Here is a 25,554-nt window from a genome sequence, read left to right as displayed (position 1 = left end):
TGGTGCACTGCAACACCTTCAAAGAACTAAATACGTCACAAGAAAAAGGCAAAAAGTCATATTGCTTTTTTCCTCTATAGTTTGATTTTCAAACAGTGGGCTGTAAGTAAGTTTTTTTTCAATCATGAATGTTAAAAAATACTGAAACAAGGATTCCCAAGACCGTTAGAGAATCCTTTATCATGGTTGTGACATGTGGCAGAAGTAAGAATTATGATAATTGATGGTCAGAGAATTTTGGGTATGAGTCTGATATCACGTCGTCAGATATTCTTAAGTTCAGCCAAGGAATAAGTGGTAGGAGTTCTGGAGACTAGGACCCGGGATCTGAGAACTCCAGGTTAAAGAGTGCATATTTTAGGATGATCGTTATAGAGGTGACAATGTACGAAAAAGGATCTTTTAAACAAAATATTCTTTCTCGGGATATGGAATTCATTGGTTTTAAATTCTACCTTTACACAGTAATGATACTAGTATTACTAGTATATGTCCACAACTAGATAATATTTATGGCCATGCACTTTTTTTAAATATATTCTTCACGCAAAGAGACACGGTAGAAATATCATCAACTGCTAGTTAAAAGTACATCTTAGTGATTTTTAATAGTCTAACTGGTTCTTCAAGAATAATTCTTTTATGGACATAAGTTGAGGCTTACATGTTTTACAAGTCATAGTAAAATGAATGCAAAGAAATAAAGATACATGCAAGCACACAGTTATGTCATATAGTCAAAGTCTTTGAAAATGGATCCCAATCGAAACAATTGCTTGCTCGGAATTTATTGTTAAAGGTCCCAGTTTGGGACTACCTTCTTTATACAGAGATTTCACTGTTTGGAAGTGAAGGGTCGTGCATTTAATTCCATACTCCTAACACAAGGCATGAGTAAATTACAAAATGACCATCGTGTTAACGTCTATACATGTATATCACATCTAGTTTGTAATGTCTCATCCGAAAAACAGGCGACTTTTCTTTCTAGTGTCGACAGTAAGTTATATGTAAATAGCTTTCTGAGAAAATTGCAACACATTTTCCCTACCGGATTTCCAAATTTCTTTAGGATGTCACTAAATGAAATGCGAACATGTAGGCCTGCTTGATGTCATAATTTTTAGCTTGTGCATGCCTTTAATCTTGAATAATAATCCACAAAGAAACGAAAGTTCAACTAATTTTTTTAACGATTTTTCTTCTCGCTCCATATTTACCATGTTGACCTTCAGAGTTTAGCGCAGCACGAACCCGATTTTAAACAATTCTAAAAAATAAAGAAAAAGCTATAATTCTGTCAAAAATCAATAAAACAAAATGACATTCAAACTTGATCCGTTACTCATAGAGATACACTTGTATACCAAAAATCAGCTCAATGTCTACAAGCGTCTACAAAAGAAAACTGCGGAAAACCAAGTTGGACAGACTGCCAGACAGATATGGGGTCAGCTAGACGGACAGAAGGACTGACAAACTCAGGAAACATAAAATATATATATATATATATATATATATATATATATATATATATATATATATATATATATATATATATATATATATATATATATATATATATATATATATATATATATTCTCAAATTGAATAAAAATAACGTACTTTTGTGTGTAAAAAATATTTTGATGTTTTTAATGAAAGGAAATGACTCGATGAAATTGAAAGCGATCAATCATTTACGTGCAGATAGATACCCTGTACGAAGCACAAATCAATCTAATGGTATTTACCAATGGCAGATATAGTTCAGTTGAGCACGTATTTTACAAGAGCCCAAGAGCCCTGCGCTTGATTTATCTCCCTTTTTTCGGTCAGTAAATATATGAATGTCTGTTCTTTTGGATTCATGAAGATTTACAGCTCCTTCAATTTACAGATAAGAAACCATTTATAAATAGAAATCTAAACGACATGTAAAACTACAAAGTAATATAAATGCAATCTGAGACATTTTGACTTTTAAATTGTTTGGTCCGGTTACAATTTAAAAGTAAAAATGGCGGAGTCAAAAGAATGTCAAATAGCTATTGCCAGTGAGGACTGCGTTGAAAGAAAAGAAGATTGTTTATGTAATTGTGGCAAACGTATTTGTGAAAATTGCCTTGGAAAACACAAAAAAGCAAATCCTCATCATTTTGCATCTGCATACTCTGTTGGACAGGTATCAACGACAATAGGCTGCGAGAAACACATAGGAGAAATCAGATTATTTTGCAAAGATTGTTGTGAACTAGTTTGTACTGTTTGCACAAAAATCGAACATAAGGAACATAACTTTGAGTATCTTGCCGATCGTTCTGCTTCTCAAAGGACAGTGATGGAAAAAGAGCTTCAGAAACTTGAAATGGAATACAGAAATAAGTATTTGAAACTTTTGTGTGAAAATGAACAAACTATTTCTGAAGTTCCTGAAAAGTATTCCGCTATTCGACAGGAAGTCAAAATTGCTGGTATGGCTTTACAAAAGAAATTTGAGAGGAAAGTTAAGAAACTAAAAATGCAAATTGATGCCATGGAAATGGAGCACCTTGACTGTCTAACAGACAACAAAACTAATTGGAAAAAATCATTGAAAATATCGAGGAATCTAAATCTGAAATTTCTAGGCAAATGGCTGACCCTGAATGTTTAACTGCGTACCAAGTCAAGAATTATCCCTTTGAAAAATGCCCGGAATTGATGGGACGGATACCCCCGGATTTTAATCAATCTGAGAATGATTGTTTCAATTTAGAAGAATTGTTAGGAATGTTGACTTCATCCAAAAAAAAATCATAACATCTAAACTTCATGAGGAAAAGCATGTAGGAAAAGATGAAAATAAAAAGAGCGAAGCCATAATATTACTGGAACACACAAACCGAATGCAAAAGATTGTCACAGTTTATGGCTATATTTTCGATGTAATGGTTACAATGAATGATACTTTACTCGTGTGTGGTACTTACAGAATTCAAAAGAGTTTCAAAATCCGTTCGTTAGATTTCTCTGGGGAAGAAATTATGTCAATACCTGTTTAAAATCAACCAAAGTATATCTCACAAGCTAACGATAAAACAATATTCTACACCTCAGATAGCAAACCTGATGTACACATTATAAAGAATGGCACGACAAAAACAATTGCTTTAGATGTTTCTTGGAAACCAACAGGTCTGGCCTGTGGAAATTCTGGTGATATTATCGTAGCTGAGCATAATGAGGTCGACTAGTAGGCCAATACACAGACGGCAGTATTCAAGTCTTGGAGTATTTAAAAATTTTACAATAAAAAGATGCATGAAAAGAATTAACTAAAGGAACATAAATCTTAAAGAAACCATACGAAGATAGCTGTAAAATAAAAATAAATGATTTTGTTTATGCTTTGTGCAGTGTAACTTTATATTCATCATATTAAGGAGTTGTACAAAGTGCATCATACTAGTATTTCAAAGAGGAATTTAACAAAATGGAGCAGTTAATTCACAATGTCCTTTTGCTTGTAGATTATTTAAAGCAACTTTTGAAATATTTAAAGCATCAAAATGAAAAATTACAAAGCAATGCAATAATATATTTAAAAAACTCTTTTAAGTACATGTACAGATTGTGCGCTGTAAGACAGTGAATAAAATGTGAACCATGTAGCGCTTATTTTTAACAAAAATATGTTAATGGGGTTGATATTGAGCCTATTTACATTTCATAGATTTTGACTTTCTTCACTTTACATGTTATGTGTCCTTAATTGTATGTACTAAAGTTACTACCTGTTAATCTTATGATGTTCGGTTTACATTTTACAGTATTTAATGGCATTTCAACTTCATTTTTGTCACATATTTTCAGAATGGATAATTTTGTTTAAAATAAAAATGTAATAAAATAAATATAAGTGTTTTGTAGCTGTACTTGTTATTTTTTATTTACATATTATTGGCAGTTATAATACGACCTTACAAGTTGTCTCACTGTATATATTTTCGTCAATTGGTTCATATTGTCACCCGCATCAAAAATTAACAATAAAAACCTTTTAAAGAAATAAAACTTGACTGGTTTTTTATCGGTATTTTCCTCAAAGACTCTGAGTATAAATACGACAATATATATACAGAAATGTTATTTATCTGAAAAAAGTTCAATATTTTCAGTGAAGAAGAGAACGAAAAAAAAAAACACCGTAAAAATATGATAAACATTTTCTTTATTTATGAGTTCTTGAATAGCATGAATTATACTGTTTAGGATACACGTGTGCCACCTTATAAGGCCACCTTTTCTAGGTGGGTTATTCTGAAAGGTAATAAATCATAGTAATGACCAGATAAAAATAAATGTGTAGTCTTTTATACATTACCAGGGAAATTTATATTGCACTAGTATAACAATTTTAACTTTTAAAATTTAGAATTGATATTTCTTGTTGGATTCATATTACCTTTAAATGAAGACTTCAATGGTTTTGTTTAACATCAAGTCTGTCTGTATGCAGGCCTCAATGTGGATATACATCACTGCACTATAATTCTAAAGGCTTTGAAATTGTTTCAATTTTTATACACATAAAAATTGACTACAAGAGAACAGCGCTTCTTAATTTCATGCCAATCTGTCTGCCCAACCGTTCATCTTGACATCAACATTTATTCTGTCGGTAGATGCAGTTTCCAAAGTAAGGTTGTCATACTTTTAATGCCTTAAAAAGCTATAATGTTGAAAATGGAATTTTAGGATCAGACAATCTTTGAAGTAATATTTGATTGCACTCACTTGACTCTGGATTTAAAAACTATTTGGTAAGTATGTTGCATTTAAAAAAAAAAAAGAATAAAATTTCAATATACAGACAGACAGACATTCTTTATTTCCTCTGCAGCAGAGAATAATGCATCAAAATATTAAGTATGTAACAATATTTGAACTTTTAAACAAAAATGTGGAAATATGTAAGTTTGGAATAGTGCATTTTTTACCCAGCCTTTTGAAAAAGATCAAACATATGAAAGCGGTGACATTGTATGATTAAGCGCTTGTGAAGACCATTCTCCGGTTATGGAAAATTGTGGTCTCTGGCCAGGTATTCTACCGTCACACAGAATGCTATGGAGATGTTCATTGGAGTTTAACTTTCTCTCTTATTACAGGCAGAATGAATAAAGAGAATTACAACTTTTGGCCAGTAAGTGATAAATGATAAGTAAGTCTTAAGAAGCAACACAATTAGATACTTTTTCTTTACAGATATGGAAAATTGACCAATTAGAATTATACTTACAATAATACAAGAGAAGGAAAATGTCATTGTACATTGAATAACATTTAAACATTTAAAGTTCATAAAGTTTATAAATCTAGGTTATGTAGATCCCATCTGAAAAAAAAAAAATAATTTCTGTACGACTTGCGGGTGCTATTTTAGTTAGTACACTTCGACGTCACTAATGAAAGTTACGGCACAAAAAAGTAGCAAATTTTAAAGTCATATTTCACAAAAGGTTTTTAAAAATCAAGCAGTCTTCTATATGAGACGGGACCTTGAAAATAATGTGCTTTATCTTGGTATTATTGATCATAAGGGTTTATATTACCGTCAAATTAATTATAATAATACGTTTTACCAGCAAAATAAAATTCTCAAAAATGCAGCTCATATTGCTTTAAAATTTTTGTGACAAAATTAAATGGATGAATCAGGTTTATTGTTATATGATAGAATAATTTCAATCTCTCTTATTGGCTTAGATACAACTATGTTAGAAACATACAATGTTGTATTGACCTGCACGTGACGTTCCAGGTGAATGCAAGATTTTATTTCCTCTACATTGATCTAAGATTAGATCGAGAAATTTTAAATTGATAAAAATTGATTTGGAAAGCTACAATAAATGTATAATATTTGGCATGTATGATTTTTGGCGAAAATTGATTTTGAACGAGTCAGCGTAGATTTGATTTTGCGCATTCTTCAGTGTATTCATGTATATATGTGCAGGTCATTTAGCGTTGTACTTCAATTAACGGAAGGTCCCTTCCGCTAAAAGTGCTAAAAAGAATACAACGCCAAATATAAAACACTTACAGTATTTAGGCGACTATGACTTTTTTATGAACAAAACATAAACGAATATATATTTTCGGGTGAGGGTGGTAAGAGGGGATGCAAGGACCCAGGAGTTTGTCCCTTTTTTTGGCTGTCAGTATTTACCTTCAAAAATCATCCTATTAAAAAGACTGACATAGTTATTTTTCATGGCTACCAAAATTGATTTTTTTAAAAAAAAAACTTCAATTGTAAGGTTTATTTACATTTTAATTCTGCTTTTCTCTTGTATTTGGCTAGGATCTAATTAAATTCAAACAATGAGCTGTATCATTTTATCAGTGTATCATATACTAGTAAAAAAAAACATTATTGCAGTTTTTTCAGTCAATACAATGATTTAGCTATCTTCGAAGTACAATATTCATAAAAAAAATGTAATTTTAAATAAAAAAGGGAAATACAAATTATAAAAAAAATTAAGATATTAGAATACAAATTAAGTCTCTTACATGAGATTTCTTAGACTTATAAATACATATTGTTCAAGTAAATCCATTATATGTAAGTTGCGGATTCAAGACGCGGAGATCGACCCTATCTATGCCACTGTAAACGCGACGGCCTCGTTACAGGTTAAGTGCTGGCATAAAAAGGATCAATTTTACCTGATTCCACCTCTGATTTTAAAAGGTATGTATTTGCGCTGCTAGTGATTTATCTTGTTTGAACTGTTTTTTGGGCTGCGATATTTTTCATTTTCTGTGTATGCTCAAAGTCCGTCAGTACCACGTACATCGCACATGTATAAATGTCCAGCCTTTCACTTGCTGCAGAAATGTAGATATATTGCCAGAGCTAAAGTGTCACCCATTGAAAAAAAATGTAAATTTATTTAGCAAAAAATGCACTGGAGCTATGTACAATATCCATGACTTTCATCGACTGCTGGAATCTAAAAATAGTACTTATCGTGTGTCTCTAAAACATTTCTTCACTTTTTCTACAACAAAACAGTCCTTACAACCGTTTTTAATAGTCCTCCTGAGTCTGAAATTGAGATTTCGAAAATACCGTCTAATTATTCTCCCATATTGGGTGGCAAGATAATTTAGTCCAATGAGCTTCTTGCATATGTCAAGTACTAGTACTCGATTTAAGTCTCAAGAAAATTTTGAAAATCCATCTTTTGTGCAGTGGAGGTGAGAATTCAAAGAAAATAATTCAGAACCAAGCGCATATTTTTGTACGAAAAAGAACATATAATCGTACTTTTTAATATGGGTGGCACTGTAGCTCACTGTTCATTTATTTCAATTTTTTGTGAGAGGCTAGCGAGGTACAGATCTACAGCTAGCCTCTCACAAACTATTTTCTATTAAAATTATGATTTCTTCTAATTGCTAGAAATGTAGTGTAAACACTCAGAATGAAAATAATAAATGTGTAGAAATGAAATCATTAATTTTCGAAAATGCAATGCAAAAGTCGGGAAATCAAATGCAGCGAAAACCGGTACCTCCTCTAACCCCCAAAAAACTAATACAATTCATGTAGTGCATGTTTACTATTCGATGCTTGGTTAAACACTTTAATAGACACAAGATTAAGAAATTATAAAAATTTTATAAATAGGAAAGTTTAGACACGGATATTAATCATTGCAGACCTTGTTTTTCTATCTTTGAAGATCTGCGAATAAATTAAATGTTACAATTGATTATTGGTTAAAATTATAAAAGGTTATGTTTTATTCTCGGGTTTCAAAACAAGCCCCGGCCTGTACGTACCTGAACAAACCTACCAATTGGCATTCTCGGTCTGAAGGAAAACATTCGATCATTTCGGGGAAGGGGGGTGTTACAGTGGACATATCACGATGAGAGGAAATGCAATTATTTCTCAGTCCATTAAACATGAAAGAATGGTTTGGAATATTTGTTTATAACGGCATTGCTTTCTCAGGATCAAATAGACATTTATTTAAAAAGTTTCTAATTACATAGTATACATTTTTTCTCGTATTCTGAAAGCTCAGAAGGAATACAGTTTGTGCGCCTTTTCATGTAAAACTGAACGCACGTACAATTAATGTACATGTAAAATGGTGATATTGTGATATTCTCTTTATTTGACGAAATAAAAGAAATACTAAATAAGCATATCATTCTGTTCAATACAATGTAGTTATGTAGCAAACAATGGAAACTTAAAGTTGCTCAATTTGATTTTCAATTTTCAAGAGAATTGGACACGACACTCCGATTGATATTTACGTTGTGTATGTATTTGCATTTTTTAAACAATATTGCAAAGTTTTTTGATATACAGCAATTAGAATAGTTTCATATAGGCCCATATATCGATTGCAAAGACTTCAAAGTGGAAAGGGGGAAGGGCCTAAAAATCTTGCATACATATACTACATGTGCACGCTTCTAATAACAAAACTCAATGCCTCTCAGAGGTAAAACTTAACATTAATTTATGTGCAATTAGAATTACTATTAAAATTGGCAGATCATTGTGAAAAATGTTAACGATAGGTCATCCTGTGTCATCTTTCAGTGTATCCGATAAACTCGTCCAGAGATGTATGGTGGGTGATTGTAAACTTACCTGAGAAGCTGTTGATAAAAGCGTCAAATCTGTTGTGGCTATTTGGCGGCACTCAGTATTTACTTGTCATAGAATGAAATCCGACATATAACACTTAATGTCTTTGAATATACAGACATTATCAAAAAAATCTTCATGTTTTTTTTCCAGAAATATTTTAACGATTTTGAAAAAAAAGGGATTTTAAACTTAGTGAATCGATGACTTAACGACGACGGACCTAATTCATTTCTACAATAGAAAAAATACTCAAATTTTAATATGAGGTAAAGTGGCTTTTTGTGAGTTAAAATCGATGAAAAAAATATATGGTCATCGATATAGATTTTTAATAGGGAGCGTTTCAAAAGTAGGCAACGAAAATCGATGATTACTATAGGAAGTAATGGGAAAATGCGAGTTTGAGGTACAAAAGTGATGATTAAAAAAATTCTGCAATAGAATTTTTATTCATATTAAGAAACAATGTTAACAAGATAATTTAGTAGCAAATAATGCTAAAAAATATATAGGTCATCGATCTAGATTTTTTAAGGGTGTGTGTCAAAATCTGGTGAATGGCATATTTTGGGGGAAAATTTTCATTGAAAATACCTTGGCAAAATAAATTGTGTCGGGGGTTGAATTTAAACAACCTGGTGATGCTTTCATATCAATATAACAACTGGCTTTGCTGTTATTGAGTATATATATATTTTTTTATTTATTCATTTGACACCCCGTCACACATTACGGTCAAGCCCTACCCCTGGGGCCCCCATTTGAACCAGTACAACTATTACCGGTACTACCTTTACATTTTTATGCCTCCGTAAACGAAGTTTCGGGGTTTTTAGTTTTTGTTGTGTACGTCCGTCTGTCTAGCTGTCTCTCTGTCTGCAAAAACTTTAACCTTGCCCATGACTTTTGATTTATTGGAGTTATGACTTTAAATGGATACCAAGAACCTTGACCTTTGAGATTGACCTACTTTAAAAAAGCAAACCTTGACCATAACTTTTAAAGGGTTAGGGCTAGTGCTTTCACACTTTATATATTTGATCCTTATGACATGACCTTTCATTTGATAACAAGAACTTTGACCTTGGCGTTGGAGATTTTTGTACTTATTAAAAAAACTTTAACATTGGCTTACTTTCAAATTTCACAATTGTTTTCCAGTGAGAATACCCTGCTCTTGGTACCAATTAATTAAATTTGCATTTAAGAAAAGCTTAATCTTTGCTATGTTGCCATATGGGGGCATCAGTGTTTCACAAACACATCTTGTTTCTTGGTATTTCTAGGTAAAACTTTGATCCCCTTTTGTGTCCCACCTTAACCCCCCCCCCCCCCTTGAGCTGAAATATCTATCAATATGAAATCTGGGAATGTTTTCGCAAAATTTGACAATAATGCACCTGTGTTATTTTACTCTGAGTCTAGGCTACTATAATTGTAAAAGTATAAGAATTTCACACGCAGGTAAAATACTTTATTAATAAAGTATTTCACATTACAAGACAAAATGATGACAGGTATAATAGATTTAACTATGGAGTATCAAACAGTACCACTGGGTATCAAATACATGTATTGATGAAATTTAATATACAAAAATATTTTACTTGTATATGTTTGTTTACAATGATTTCACTCAGTCATTTTAAAGAGCTACATGTATTAACCATATACAAACTTTGATTTTTTTAACTAGTTTTTTTTAGATATAACATATATACATGTGGGGTAAAACTAACCGTACACTAACTAGAGTTCCTAATTATTTCATCACATCTGTATATCTAAAAAATGATGTACATGCTGTTTACATGTAGAACAACACTAAAAACTTGCAATATTGTTACATAAGAAAAGTTTGTAAAACATTTTCCCAGTGGCTAATCATATATTCTGGTGCTGTAAAGTTGGAGGTCTTTTGGTTGAGAAAATAAAGGTTGGAAAAGCAGAAATTGGCACACTAAAGAACCCTCACTCCTCATTGCTCCCAAGTGTCATTCACTGCATCTTGTGACTTTTCATCAGGGTTAAATAATCTTGTAACATGTGTTAACTACAACAATCAATCCATGCCTGCAAGGTGCATTTTTGGAAATGCTGGAAATTCAAGAAAAATTCCTGATGAGGATGGGTGCTCCAATAGATGCAGCAATTTGAACTATCTGCATATTGTGTTTCTACCTGAAATACACAAAAAAACTATGTGATATTCAGATAAAAAAATAACATTCAATCAATCAATATCAAGTGTACACAATTTTTTGCATTTTGTTAACAAAGGTAAAAAAAAACACTATGCGCCCAGAGGCAACAAAGATTTGAAAAGCTATTTTTAGCTTAAGGGTCACAGTCTAGGTCAAACTAATGGTCATTTACCTTGTTGTCTTTTGAAAACTTAATTAGTGGATTATGCATACCAAATATGAACTCTCTATCTGTTAAAAGTTATGGCTAAGGTTAAAGTTGATAACAGACAAACAAACAGACAAACAGACAGGACAAAAACAATATACGCCTCTGATCTATCGATTGGGGTGCATAAAAAATATATGAATAAACTTAAAGACTCAAAATAAAAATTAATATTCACACCCTAATAAAACATATGATTAATCAGCATTGTCAGTGTACAAAGAATTGGAGAATGACTTTTAACATTTATCTCCCTTTTGAAAAAGTCATGTGTGAAGTTTTCATTTTAAAAGACTTCAAAAACATACCTAAACAAGTCTTGGGTTTTTTCTTAAACAGCAGGTATTTCCTCAGTACAAGTATCTCAGTCTGCAGATTTTTTTTCTGTGGTAAATAAAAATAAAACATTAAATTTGAAATGCAAAATACATTTGAGTATTGTGATCTACATACATGTACATGCATCTTAAATTTGTATAAAATAGTATTATCAGTGTGATTCAGTTTTGAGTTGTTAATTTTTTAAAGCCGCGAGTGCATGTACTGTAAAAGATGATGGCAACTTATCATTATCTTTTTGGAGGAAACAATTATGAATGATACACAACTACAATCTAATTAAAATTAGACGTTAGATCCGCTCGTATACTCGCTACACTAACATCTGACAACATCCCATTGAGGGTCACGTCAGAGGTCAATTTCTTTGAACCAATGAAATAGTTGCCTGCAAAATGATCGCATATTGTTGAAGTAAATAAGTCTAGAGCTGTTCCGAATTTGACCTCTGACGTGACCCTCAATGGGATGTTGTTAGATGTTAGTGTAGCGAGTATGCGAGCGGATCTAACATCTAATTTTAATTAGATTGTACACAACTAATAATTCAACAACTTTTTGCATTAAAACAAATGATTCAAGGGTTCGAATACCGTATAATCCCTATTACCCGCCCGGGGCGCTTAGAAAATTGTAAAAAGGGGGCAGTTGTTTTGGTACTCTATTTATGATATTCAATGTCATATTTTAACTTTTAAAAAATCTTTTGAAAAAAAAATTAATAAATTCAAAAACCAATAAAATAATGTCTAACTTTACTTTAGAATGAAGATAATCCATGCAAATTATGCTAAATTATTCATTACCATTGAAATATTGGATAATAGATAAGTTTAATTTTCACTTTCTTCAATATTTTGATACGATTCTTGTTGATTTTAATCACTTTACAGCTAGGGGGCCCTTATTTCCTGACAATTGAAAAAAAATCTAAGGGGGCGCTTATAGGGGCAGGGGCGGTTAATAGGGATTATACGGTATATGACGTACAAGATAGCATACTGCCATACTTGATAGATCAATCCACACTATGCAACAGTTGTTTCCCTTTGTGAGGTCAACCAAAAGGTCAAAAGGGAAAGAAATGTCATTTCTCCTCTTTATGCTACCAAATATTTGGGCGTGCTGTGATAAATCCATTGTGTATAATTTTCTTTCTTTCAATGAGTGAGTAGCCCCGTTTTGGGGCAATCAGTACACAAAAGACAGAGCTTTTTTAAAGTCAAATGACGAGGTTACAAACCTGAAAACTACAAAGGCTACTTTGTTGATTGTATGGGTTTATCCCTTGAGATGGCGGCCAAGGGACATAACTTTTGAAAAGTGTGGATTGGACTATTCTCATGATTACATGTTGGTAACACAGGGGAATTACCAACAACACACATGTAAAATCTTTAAAGAAGTTTGCTAGTTTAATTTCATTGCAATATAGGAAAATTTTATCAATGATTGAATGAAGGTAGCACAAAATACATATATATATTTAAAAATAAAGTGATCAGCCTGTTTCAACATTGCTGGTACTTTACTTGATTCATCTCTAAGCAGGTAAATAGCCAGGTTTATCTGCATGGCTTTATATTTAAGCTTGGTTTAATATTCTTTGAGAATTAAGTATGCTTATAAATTAACTCGGCTACGCTAATAAGATATTTTGCTTAACATTTACAACCTATTGCAATTGCATCCAAAATCTTTCATATTTTTATATAGACCTAAACTAAAAGATGCATTAAAAGAAATATATTCAACAACAATAGTAAAACATAATGAATAATTGCAACATTTAGCCTAAAACAAAAACATCTAAATATGGTTACCTGTTCCAAATGAAATACTGAATAGTGTTGATATCACATCAGAAATTTCAAGCTTTGGCAGTTGTTAGGTCCTGACATTCCGGGCTCTTGTTTTCTTCTTCTTACAAACACTTTTATGTTCATTTAGCATCATGCATGTTCAGTTCATCTTTAGGACAAAAAGGCAACGTAACAGACATTATTCAGAAAAAGATCTTTCCTTACAAATCATCTCCATCAGAAACATCAACTTGAACTTATTGTCTCACATATATGGCAAGAAATTGGTACTGTGTTTTTAGGTGATACTTTTGTACCCTAGGGTACACCTCTATTTATCCTTTACCAATAAGATTACAATTAGGGTACAGTACAAAACCATTGGAAAATGAAAGTAGAAAATTTCTGAAGGACTGTCAATGTAGCCGGGTTACAATGGGTACAGTGGTTACTTATTAACATGATTAACAGTAAATAACACCTTTTCTACTTTTATCCTAAAACTATTTGATTTTAGAATTTAAACAGGGTACGGAGGGAACTATATGCCTACAAAATCACAACAATTGACATTTTCATAACTTAAAGTGTTTGATTCATATTAGCATTATCATGACCTAATGGCTTCAAATATCTACATTACAAAAAAACAACCACACTCATGTAAGTATTTAAGAGGGTATAAGTCAGCTTCTTACCTTTAATTATGATTATAATAGTCCAGATTCTTGAAGTTATAATTAGCTACACTGATAATTATATATTCCAGACTTGAGCATTGCATGACACCTGATACTGTATACCTATCGCAAATAATTTACCTGTACCCCCACTCTGTCTGACAAACACAAACTCTACTAACAGTACCTGATGGTGTGTACTATACACAAACTGATCAAATCATTGTGATCATGTAGGATTGGGTGATCATTTACTTCCATTTCAGGCCAGACTAATTTAAATTACCCTATACGCTGTATTTATCTTATCTTAGTACATGTTTCACACCTCGAACAAAGGATTTTTGCGTGTACCAAATCACTTGGTACACCCCAAGCCCAAGCTTCGTGGTTGGGTGAATCTGCCATTGTGTGCATAATTATTGGCAAATCATTACCAATGATTGGTCACAATTATGGACACAGGACAAGGTCACCAGACAATAATAGACCCTGATGTGCTACATAGTAAAAAAAATCTACTTAGTTTCATAAATTTGTACACGATGAAAGATCCCTTTCTCTTATCCTTTTCTTCCTGAATTATTCAGCATTAGCCAAAATTAAAACATGAAAAAAATGATTTTAAAAATCTACTAAGTAGTATTAAAAGAAAAAAATAAGAAATGTCTAGTAATTGATTGAATATTTAGGATTTACCATTGACATTGGCACTTTAATCAGAATTATCTCATTGAGAAGAGAGAGCAGTAAAATTTTACTTACTATTTAATTTATTCTTTTATTCCAATTAAACAGATATGGACTGATTGGGAAACAGCAAAAAGTCTAAATATGATTGTTTTAAGAAGTTCAAATTCCTTAAATCTGTCCTCAAGTAGTGCACATGTATATCCAACTGTAAACCTTTCTTTTTTCTGCTTTTCAATTTCTGTGGAATTCTTTGCTTTCAGGAGAAATTTATCAATTAATTTTACCACCAAACACAAATATTTAATAATCTCCAAAAAATAAAATGCTCCTGACTTAAATCCATCAAAATAACATGACTATCTTCATACAGAGATTTTTGAATCTATAGAAATGAACCTGTATTGTGTTTGAAAACTACTCACTGTAGACGTCACCTGACAGGTAGATATTACCCCGAGGGTATAATTATCACATCTGGGCCTGTACAAAATGGCAAATGTCGAGGTTAAACTATCCTTATCTTGATTAAATAATAAGAAACACACAAAGATTTTTAATTAAAAAGACCGATACACAAGGGGTTTAATTTCTCGTGTGAAGCATGTACTAAGTATGTTGTTAAACTTTTCCCTCGCCATTCGATTTGGTCCCTCGCTTCGCTCGGCACCAAATCTCATGGTACTCGGGAAAAGTTTACCAACATATACTTATCCAATTCAATTTTGATTAGTAAATTAAAGTTATATAATAATTTCTAAACAAGTTTAGCTAAACTTTATTAATATATTTGTAAATAGTACAAGTACTTTGAACAGATCATTTAATACCCTTTTTTTTAAACAAAAGTATATACCATGGGTAGCTAGGTCCCTGCTATCATGGGCTGGTAGATTTGAGATTTTTACCAGCACAGAGATTTGTTTTTATTTAAGCCCCTCCCATCACCATGAATATAATATGTCACTTGTTCTGATAAAAATCTGCATTGCAAAACTCAGATGCTTTAAAATTTGTACCAAGAATTTTTATCCAATTAATTTATTATATTATTTCCAAAATTAACATAGTTCAATACTTTATAAATAAAAGACCATGAACAATGAAATTGAATCAAAAGCTTTTTCAAAATCAATTAAAACCAACAATCCTGGCATATTTTTAGCTTCTGTGTATGCCATTAAATCATAAATAAATCTGATGTTTTCATCAAAATATTTTCCTTTTAGGAATTCAGTGTGAGGGTCTGAAATCAAAAGATCCAGAGTATATCTTATTCTGTAATTTAGTAGAGTAATTATGGTCTCCAATTTTTCAAAAATTGTCTGCGTTTATTCCCATTCAGTATACATGAAATTATCCCTAGTCTTTGTGAAATAGGAATTTCTTTTTTTTTTTGACAATATACAATTTGTAGCTCGCATAATGTTTGATTTTTTTTTTTCAATTTACACCGTTTAAAGGAACTGAGTATAAATGTTTTAGGTAAACTAATAAAAATAATTAATAAATATACTAGCAATAGAACTAGAATTCAACCTCTGAACAATGGGATTGGTTGGCTTGAGATAACTATAAAATGGTCCTTATGAAAGAGATTTGTAAATTCTGGCATGACAATTCACTGAATTTCACGACAAAATGTCTACAGAAAGTTATCTTTCTTATCTGTAGAGTTATTTCTCTTATCAGAGTATCAATGAACCTTAATTAAAAAGAAAAAATTAAAGTTAACAAATAAGATTACTTTTATAAATAAAGTTCATCTACTTTTTGGGGATTACTTTAGGATATGAGCTTATTTTATATTTACAGCAAATAATGACATATAGAGGCAGTTGTGCAAAAAAAGAAAATTAATGAAATATGTTGTGGAGGGGTGGGGGTTAACTGAAATGCTGTTGTATGTGTACTGTATAAATCAGATCTAAGGTAGAATCTGAGGAAGATCAGGTGATAATCCACCTGGTATACACGTACCTATGAAGTCACATGTTTATTGTTCTCCTGGCCAGGTGTCAAACTGTAAAACCTTCCAATTCGCATAGAATATACAAGAAATATACAGTTCTTTTGTCATGTCCAGGAAAGGTGTGAAAAGTAAAAGGGGTCTTTCAATTTGCAATGAGGTAAACTTGTTTGGAGGAGATAGGGTTCACAATTACTTTGAACCAGATTTTGGTCTACATTGCATGTACATATTTTTCACAATCCCCCCCTTTGGAATAAAGGTTTTGAATAAAAAAATAAAAAAATATATATTGATTCATTTGTTAAATTTATAAAGTATGTGACCCCCTTCCTTACTATAGCATGTAACACTGGCACTTGATGTTTTAAACCTATTTTTCATAAATAAAAAATCCACAATGTATTGTACAAAGTAACTGGAATATTTTTATAAAAATTAGTTTAAAAGTTAAGTTTAAACATCAAGCACCTATGGCATGTAAATAACATTTTATTACAATTATAAGTTTTACAAAAAAAAATGTATACATATAAAATGGTGTGGCATTCTTCCTTAAGCCAGAATATATGTTAAAAAAAAAACAAAAAGAAGAGAGAGCGATGTTCATGTGATACGCATATCAATATTGTACATATATGTCGACCAATAATGACAGTTTACAAACATAAGAATTAAATTTAAGTTATTAATAACACAAAAAAGTGAAAAAAATCCCTATATATTTTTTAAGACTATGAAAACTTTATTAAATTTTGGTGGGATTTGATGGGTTTATATTGTTAGAACTTTATACAATATTAGATATAAATTTATATCAGTGACTCCATGTCTCCTTCTCCACTTTTTTCTTTGCGACAGGAAACAAGAATTTATAAATATAGCCAAACAAAACATAGAGAGAAAGAGAGGAAAATTATTTTTTTTATTAAGATATTCAATCAACCTCAGATAAGATTATGTTTTAGAAAATGTTTTAGCTAGGTTTCAAAATACTGAGAAAGAAATGAATAAAAACTACTAAAAAACTAGAGGTTCTGTGAGCAATGAGCTCACTAAATGATACCCCCACCTCCCATATGAATAAAATGGCTGTGTCCATGTTGTCCTCTGGAAAATCCAAAATATGTCAGATCAAAAATTTTAATATCTTTTAAATGAAATAAGATTTTTAACTAATTTTTATGTGAAATGCTATTAACCCTTTCTCTACCGGCACATTTTCAGCGTTTTTGCAAACCTTTTGACATATCCTTATAAATCAATTATAACTTTTTTATTCAAAGAGTAATCTAGGTAAAATGTATACCATTTTGTAGGGAATTTTCGGGAGATGATATTTCATAACTATGTAGGTACCTCACGACTGACCTTGCTAGTGGAAATTGAGGTCAAAGGTCAAATAAGTGCAGAATTTTATTGCATTTTTTGACACATTTTAATCTTCAAGTTAAAAATTAACAGTGATACACATTGAAATAGGAAATTCAGAATAAACCCACAAAAGGGCATTATCCTGTACTACATTAATCACATAAACTCTTTTTTTCAATTCTGCAAAAAATGACTTTAAAGAGTTTGCTAAGCAACGGAGTATTTTTCAATTTTTAGGCAGTATTTTTTGTTTTTTGCTCATCCCACACACATTTATGCATTCCATTACATTGTAAAGTCAAATGTAGGGTAATGATACTGAAATAATATACATCAGATGATTGTCTGAAAGTTCGACCTCATCAGATTCATTATTTTGGAGGTCAAAGGTCAAATAAGTGCATAATTTTAGAATTTTTTCCCAAAACTTTTCATCTGTCTTGCTAGAATTTGTAACAATGGATGCTAAAGAAGAACATTCTGAATTTACTCTTTAGAAGGCATCATACTGTATTGCAATATCCACATATTATTTTTGTTCAAATTTGTGTAAAATGACCTTTAAATGGTTGCTAAGCAACAACAATATTCAATTTTTTGGCCTTATAGGTTTCTAACTTCTTATTCTAGACAGTTTTCCATGGTATCGTTTGTAAGATATAAGGTAAAAAATAATGTATAAAACATCCAACAAATAATTGTCTTAAGTATTGACCCTGAAATTTCTGTTCTTTGGGGGTCAAGGTCATATCAGTACAGAAATCTGCCTTAAATTGTATGTATATATAAAATTTGAAATGCTGCAATTATTATGGACATATTGTCCAATAACTGACACATAAAATTGTAAACAACAAAATCAACAGAGATATCACAAAAGTGAATAGTTTTGTTTTCATTACTTTATTTTTTCTTTTTCTTTCAAATCTTGGTGGTTGTCATTCAAAAAATATATTTCTGACTTAAGTAAACTTGAACAAAATTTGTAAAATATGTTCTCAAGTATTTCAATCTTAGTGACAAATACTATTAAAATCATATTAAGGTAAACATGTATTGCAACCATTATCATTTTTTAATTACACAAAAGAGAATTTATTTTGTCATTTTCAAAAACTTAGTCAAACACATTCTTTGTCATCTAGAATACATTGTATAAGAAAACATTTACAATTTTTCTTTTCTTACAAGAATTATTTTACATTTTCAAGTCTTTACTGCGTCACTTGTTAAAACAACTTTTGTCATTTTATAAGCATATGAAAAAACAGCAAAGATGGACAATCACAGAACTTCAGATACAATCTTTCACTAATCCAGTTTATGTGGCATACAATGACTGAATTTCAGTATCCAAGGATTTCTTTAGTATTTGCTACTCTTCTCACAAACCCTTGTCTTATGCTGTCAAAAGTCAGAATTCCTTATATCACATGAAATGATCTTGAATAACCACTTGCATCATTGATAGAAATAAAGAGCATTCCTCAAAAGGAAGTGTCCGGCAAAGAATAATTAACAAGCAGATAGGCTTATTTGCTAGTAAGTTTGCAGGTTTTTATCTCTAACTTTAGATTCCAGATTACATTATGTGCACATCAACTTCATGTTGAATGAACTCTCTGCCATCTCTCTGAAAGACTGAGGGAACTCCTTTGATTTGACCAAGGCATGATCAGTTTCTAAATGTATTATGTCCCGACTTCTGTAACAAATTTTTAAAAAAAGTTTTGAAAAGCTTTTCTAATCGAATATGTAGTTTTAATCAGATAATTCAGTTTATACAGAAATCTACAATTGGCAAATTGATATAACATTGTTAAAAAGTCTTTATAAAGCATATCATATATATTATATTATGCATGTCATATTTTGTCATACTTGTAGTTAAATGGTTTGGGGAAGTCAATGTATTATGACTGAAATATTGCAAGCTTTATACTAAACAATCAAGGTTAATCAATTATAAATTTAAAAAAATAGCATAATTAACCATTTTTTTTATCAAATTCATGAAGTATCCTTTTTTAGTTTCTGTTGTCAGGGTTGTTAAGAGAAAGGGCATGTTGGACTGAAAACTGTTACTTCAGAGAAATATCCCTGGGACAAGGTGTTTATATATATGGGCTTGTTTGTATGTTATTAAATGTCTCTCTCAAGAATTTCTCTCTCAGATGGAGACGCCACCACTTTTCGGTGGACAGATGCAAATTTGGTTCTATACTCGGCACTTACAGCCATTGAGCTGTGAGGGATCTTTTTCATGCCAGCACCTACTGCGACAAGGGACCTTAATTGGGTTATATAAGTATAACATAAGATAAGATATTTTTATAGTGTCTCATCAGAAAAACAGGTCTCCATCTCATAGTAAGATTCGAACATGCGATGTAAGGATCAACTCCTTACTTCGTGACTATAGGGCAGAGGCTCTAACCACTGCGCCAGTCCGTCTTTTCATGTACCTGGGAGTGTTGACTAATAGCCGTCCAGTGGCAATGAGGAATTTTGAATCAATCATTGATCCATATAATAAATTCATGAACCCTGACAGCGTCTTATTCTTATTGGACCTGTAACATAAGTATAATATAAGATATTTTTATAGTGTCTCATCAGAAAAACAGGTCTCCATGTCTCATAGTAAGATTCGAACATGCGATGTAAGGATCAACTCCTTACTTCGTGACTATAGGGCAGAGGCTCTAACCACTGCGCCAGTCCGTCTTTTCATGTACCTGGGAGTGTTGACTAATAGCCGTCCAGTGGCAATGAGGAATTTTGACTCCAATAAAATTGACTTACTAATAACTAAGCACATATGTCCTCCACATCATGGTCTTTTCTGTGCATGGTGGCCATTGGCAAGTGGGTCTTCATAGATAAAAGTTCTGAAGCCTAAATGGTACCAGCGCACTACACGTGCTAAAAAAAAATTATGTGTTTGTGTTAATTATGTCATGTTTCATTTTTCTTTGAATGTACTTAGAGGTGGTCAAGAAAACTTACCATGCCACTTCAAAAACAACACAAAAATAAGTCAAACTTATTCGAATCCATCATCTCAAAACACGGTTTGGATGTTTAAGCCCACAATACAAAAATTGATTTGTTTGATGTACTCTGACTGGTCCGGCACAAAGTCTTGATTAAGCTATACATGTATAGCTTGATTTAGCTATATAGCTTTATTTTAAAGCAAAGATCTATAATTTCTATAGGATGCTTTTTGACTGAAAGTTTTTATAACAATAAACTTGTGTAGCTAACAAACATGTCAAATGTGTACTGCTAAGAAATCTGTGATTTCATGACAGTTATCAATTTTTCAGCAGTGTAAACCACGCGATAATTAACCACCTACCTCCCATCTTAAAAATGTGGATCGGACGGGACGGAGTACATCGAACAAAAATATTTTGTTGATCAGTCAACACAGTATGCAGATTCCATATTGAGAAAACAGTGGCATTGTATTGTAAACAATTTTGTCATCGGAAAAAATAGTTTTTGTGAGAGTTTTTTGAAAGAACCGAAAAGTATCATTTTTGGGTTACCGATGATGTCAAACCAGCGAACGGCTTCATATCACATGTAGTCATGTACATGTGTAGCCAGGGTCCAGTCTACTACAAGGTCCTTGGTAGTCTATAATGTCTTTTCATTTCAGTCAATGTACTCTACAATACTTTTAAACTTTTCAATCAATACTTACTCAAATCTAATGCCAAAGAAAAGGCCCGTCGTATCTGATGAATTGACGTGTTCTCCATCGTAAAATAATCATGAAAATCCATGCTGTTGTTCAACTTGTTGTTTACTGCTACAGCGGAAACACGTGTTATCTCGAATAAAATCAACTCATACCGTAATGAGTCGTGTAAATGCGAGATTTTTAGAATTGTGTTTCAAAGTTTTTTTTTAATTTCATGTCAGTATATGTTTAATTGTATTTTATATTAAGAATATATTTTAATAAAGCAAACAGCAATAAATCTTGTTTTTTTTTCCGTAGATCTTTAGGAATCAAACATTTTTTTTATCAACACTGAATAAACTTATTGCACATTGCATAAATAAACAAAAATACATTTGTACTATATTTCTCTAAAGGTGTAATGATAATTACTGTTATTTTAAACCATTTTTTTTAAAATAATGCATCTATTTAAATTTAATTAAATATAATAGTACATGTACTAAACATGTTGTTCCGAATGAGGCGCAACGAAAACGACCTTGACGTTAAATATTGACTACATTCAAATTTTCTACAAAAATTACGCGGAGGTTCAAAATTCAAACTATGGTAATTCAGAAAATACTGAAGATAAAGAGACCAGTGAAGGCTTGTTAAAATGGAAATTTTCTGTACTTTTACCAGCTGTATTTTGTTTTCCCTATTTCAACACAGAAATAAAGGTAAAACTGCGTTTAATTCAAATATTACGAATAAAACCCAGAAAAATCACATGCGTGGAAGAAAATTCTTGTTTTAACCAAATATTTAAAAGTAAAAGCAATAATTTTTACATATTTTAAAAGCAGAGAAAATATCCTTTTTAAATATATTAATTTTATTTAAATGATTTAATCAGGAAAAAATATACCTATCGTCAGGATATTCGTCCTTGCTTTGGAAAATTGCGTCATTTTCAAAAAGTCATGAATGTCTTCAAAACGTAAAATCTATTCATTACCGATTAATTAGGCTAAAAATTTTTACAGGGTCTGAAAGTACAGATAATTTCCTAAAAAATGATATATAATTTATATACCTTAATGCTATAATTAAAAATGTACAGAGGTCCTGTTATCGCGATGTCGTGTTTTGACGCGCTATCGGTCATATTGACCGATGCGGTAGAAAAGGGGTTAAAGTATAATATACATTGTTTTAAGCGGAGAGCATAACTGGTTGTAATCTCATGACATCTCTCAAGTCATAATATTATAGAGAAAATAATAACTTCATATCTGTGTCTAAGTACCTTTAAAATAGAATTTGAAAAATATTTTAGATAAATGGAAACACTTGTAAGTGTTATTTATATACATGCGTGGTTGCATCTAATTTCCTCTAGGACGTTATTATTGAGGGGACACAAACAAAACATTATTATTAAGCCCCTTCCCCCCCCCCCCCCCCTGTGCTCCTCCATGGTCATGAGATTACAACCAGTTATGCTCTCCGCTTAAAACAATGTATAGCTGTGCATGAGATTTCAATAAATTTCATTTTTTAACTTCTTCTTTTAGCATTTTCATATCTGTAGTCGCGAATTTGGGATTTTTTCTGGCATGACATTCTTATTTTCATATGTGTGAGAAAGCTTTTTACACAGCAGAACAACTAACTTGGAGCTGTCCTTGGCAAAGCCTTTTTTAATTGTTCTCACATGTGTTCGATACGATTTAGGAATAATTTTTAAATTTCATTCAATAATTGACAAGTAGAAAAACAATAACTGGGATCAATACCATATAAAGTGCAAAATAAAGTAAACGTATAAAGGTGGAACAATGTTTAAAAAAAATTAGGAATGGCAATTAATCGAATACACAATTGCTAATCAGTTAACTGCAAGACGTTCCGACCGATTAACTGGTTAACCGTATCAAAATACGCATTTTCTTGATGTACATAGTATGTAGATCTATTGTATGCACAAAAAAACTGATAAAGTCTACATATATATAATACTGTAATTGTACTTGACTTTTTAAAAAGAATAGGGAAAAATTAAGAAAAGCAAAAATCATGTCTGAGAATTAAATCATTCATTTGATATTTTCCCACTTGTCACCAGGGGCTCGTAACATAAAGCTTGCTAAGTTTTTGACTTAAGTACGGTCGTAAGTATGGTTTAGGCATAATCTTAGGACCTGACTAAGTACTACTTAAGTATGTCTTAAACCGTAACATAAAGCGAACTAAGCTAGGTCCTAGCTAAGTCAAACTTATGTTAAAAATATTTCATATGAGTCAACCTATGGTTTTTGATTTTATATAGATGTATTGCTAAATGTGATTCAGTTAGGGTTTTAATTAATTACATATTAAAGTTGACGTCCTTACCTATCGGTTTAAGTTATGTTGGATAAGATTTCGTATTAAAATCATAATTATGTTATAAATTATTCGGAATGTTTGTAAACAATTACATGTACCGCACGGTCAGAAAGTTGCGATTTATGGTTCATTGTAAATGTTCACGACAATTGTTTTATCACCTGAGGTGTTTTCAGTTTATCCTTTGTAACTCCTTTGTTTTGACAAATGTTCACTTACCCTGTTATTATCGCAGACAAGAAAAGATAATCGACCGCCTATCTACTTGAAATTAAAACTCTAAAAAGTTCAATACATTTTGAATCCCCACTATGTATCAGGCCATGCGTGTCAGAAGCAAAAAACTGCAGAAGTATTATGATGTAGTAGATGTACTCATCTGCTAGTTAATCAAGGATACAAAAAAATCGGGATATTTTATCTATGTCTCCACTTATCAGCAATTCTCTCTCTCTCTCTAACTGTATTGAGCCCTGTCTAAATCCGCACTTGTCGTGTTCTACATTCATTCTACTTTACAGATACTTTTTATAATAGTACTGTTACTGTCATTATCATCTTTCTTTTCTGTTTTTAACAAATTATTTCAACTCATATTTTCAAAGTGAACATACAGATTCATGGTTTATTACTGTGTTCAATTTATTTATAAAACCGAGGTCCCACTAATTTCATACGTATCCCTAAAATTAAATTTTGTATTTACATGTATTTGTGTTGGGAGTGAAATTGGAATCAGTGATCAGCCCCCCTCTCCCCACGAAAAAATAAAATTCTTAAATCAGCGTCAAATATAGATAATTATTTTCTTTAATGCATAATATGAATAGAGGAATGTTTTAACATCGAAAGTAAACATTAAATAATTCTAAATATATGTATAATAAAGTTAAGATATACTTAAGACACCTCTACCGGCCGCCTAAGTTTTGCTAAGATTGTCATATCTTAGTACGCTTCTAGTTACGGTCTTAAGTTTTAGACTGTACTTAAGTCCTACTTAAGCACGGTCTTAGACTTAAGTAGCCTTTATGTTACGACCCCCAGTTGTTTTGTCACCATAATTGTCCCTCGCTTTCGCGAAAGCGAGGGGACATTAAATCTCATTCGTCTGTCCATCAGTCTGTCTAGCTGTCCGTCTGTCCGTCCGTCACAAAAACTTTAACCTTGCCCATAACTTTTGATATAGTGGAGCTATGACTTTCAGATTTCAATGGATACCAACAACCTTCACCTTTTGACCTTGGAGATTTCCGTACTTTTGAAAAAACTTTAACCTTGACCATATCTTTTGAATGGTAGAAACTAGGATTTACATATTTCACACATGTATTTTTTGTGGCAAGGCTTTTCATTGGATACCAACCATTCTGACATTTTAACCTTGACCTTGGAGATTTCCGTACTTATGAAAAAGAGTTTAACCCTGACCATAATATTTGAACGGTAAGGACTAGGGCTTTCGTACTTCACATATGTAATCCTTATGAGAAGACCTTTCATTGGATACCAAGAACTTTGACCCTTTGACCTTGACCTTGGA

The 25,554-nt window shown here is 31.7% G+C and overlaps 1 protein-coding gene and 1 long non-coding RNA gene across 2 annotated transcripts; one reads left to right on the top strand and one right to left on the bottom strand.

Moving 5' to 3' along the window:
- Nucleotides 1-2,021: 2,021 nt before the first annotated feature.
- LOC134238228 (E3 ubiquitin-protein ligase TRIM33-like) lies at nucleotides 2,022-2,657 on the top strand. Its single transcript, XM_062720354.1, has one exon. The coding sequence runs from the start codon at nucleotides 2,022-2,024 to the stop codon at nucleotides 2,655-2,657; it is 636 nt and encodes a 211-aa protein (XP_062576338.1).
- A 16,341-nt stretch (nucleotides 2,658-18,998) lies between these two features.
- LOC134238248 (uncharacterized) lies at nucleotides 18,999-20,982 on the bottom strand. Its single transcript, XR_009985960.1, has 2 exons — nucleotides 20,744-20,982; nucleotides 18,999-19,643 (listed from the first exon to the last, which is right to left on the bottom strand). It is a non-coding gene; the product is annotated as an uncharacterized LOC134238248 (long non-coding RNA).
- Between the last annotated feature and the right edge of the window lie 4,572 nt (nucleotides 20,983-25,554).

Source organism: Saccostrea cucullata, unplaced genomic scaffold, assembly GCF_032062105.1.
Source record: "Saccostrea cucullata isolate Sc308-1 unplaced genomic scaffold, CSIRO_AGI_Scuc_v1 ctg901, whole genome shotgun sequence".
Lineage (NCBI taxonomy): Eukaryota > Metazoa > Mollusca > Bivalvia > Ostreida > Ostreidae > Saccostrea > Saccostrea cuccullata.
The sequence above is the reverse complement of the archived record's forward strand: the minus strand, read 5'-3'. Positions and strand labels throughout refer to the sequence as shown.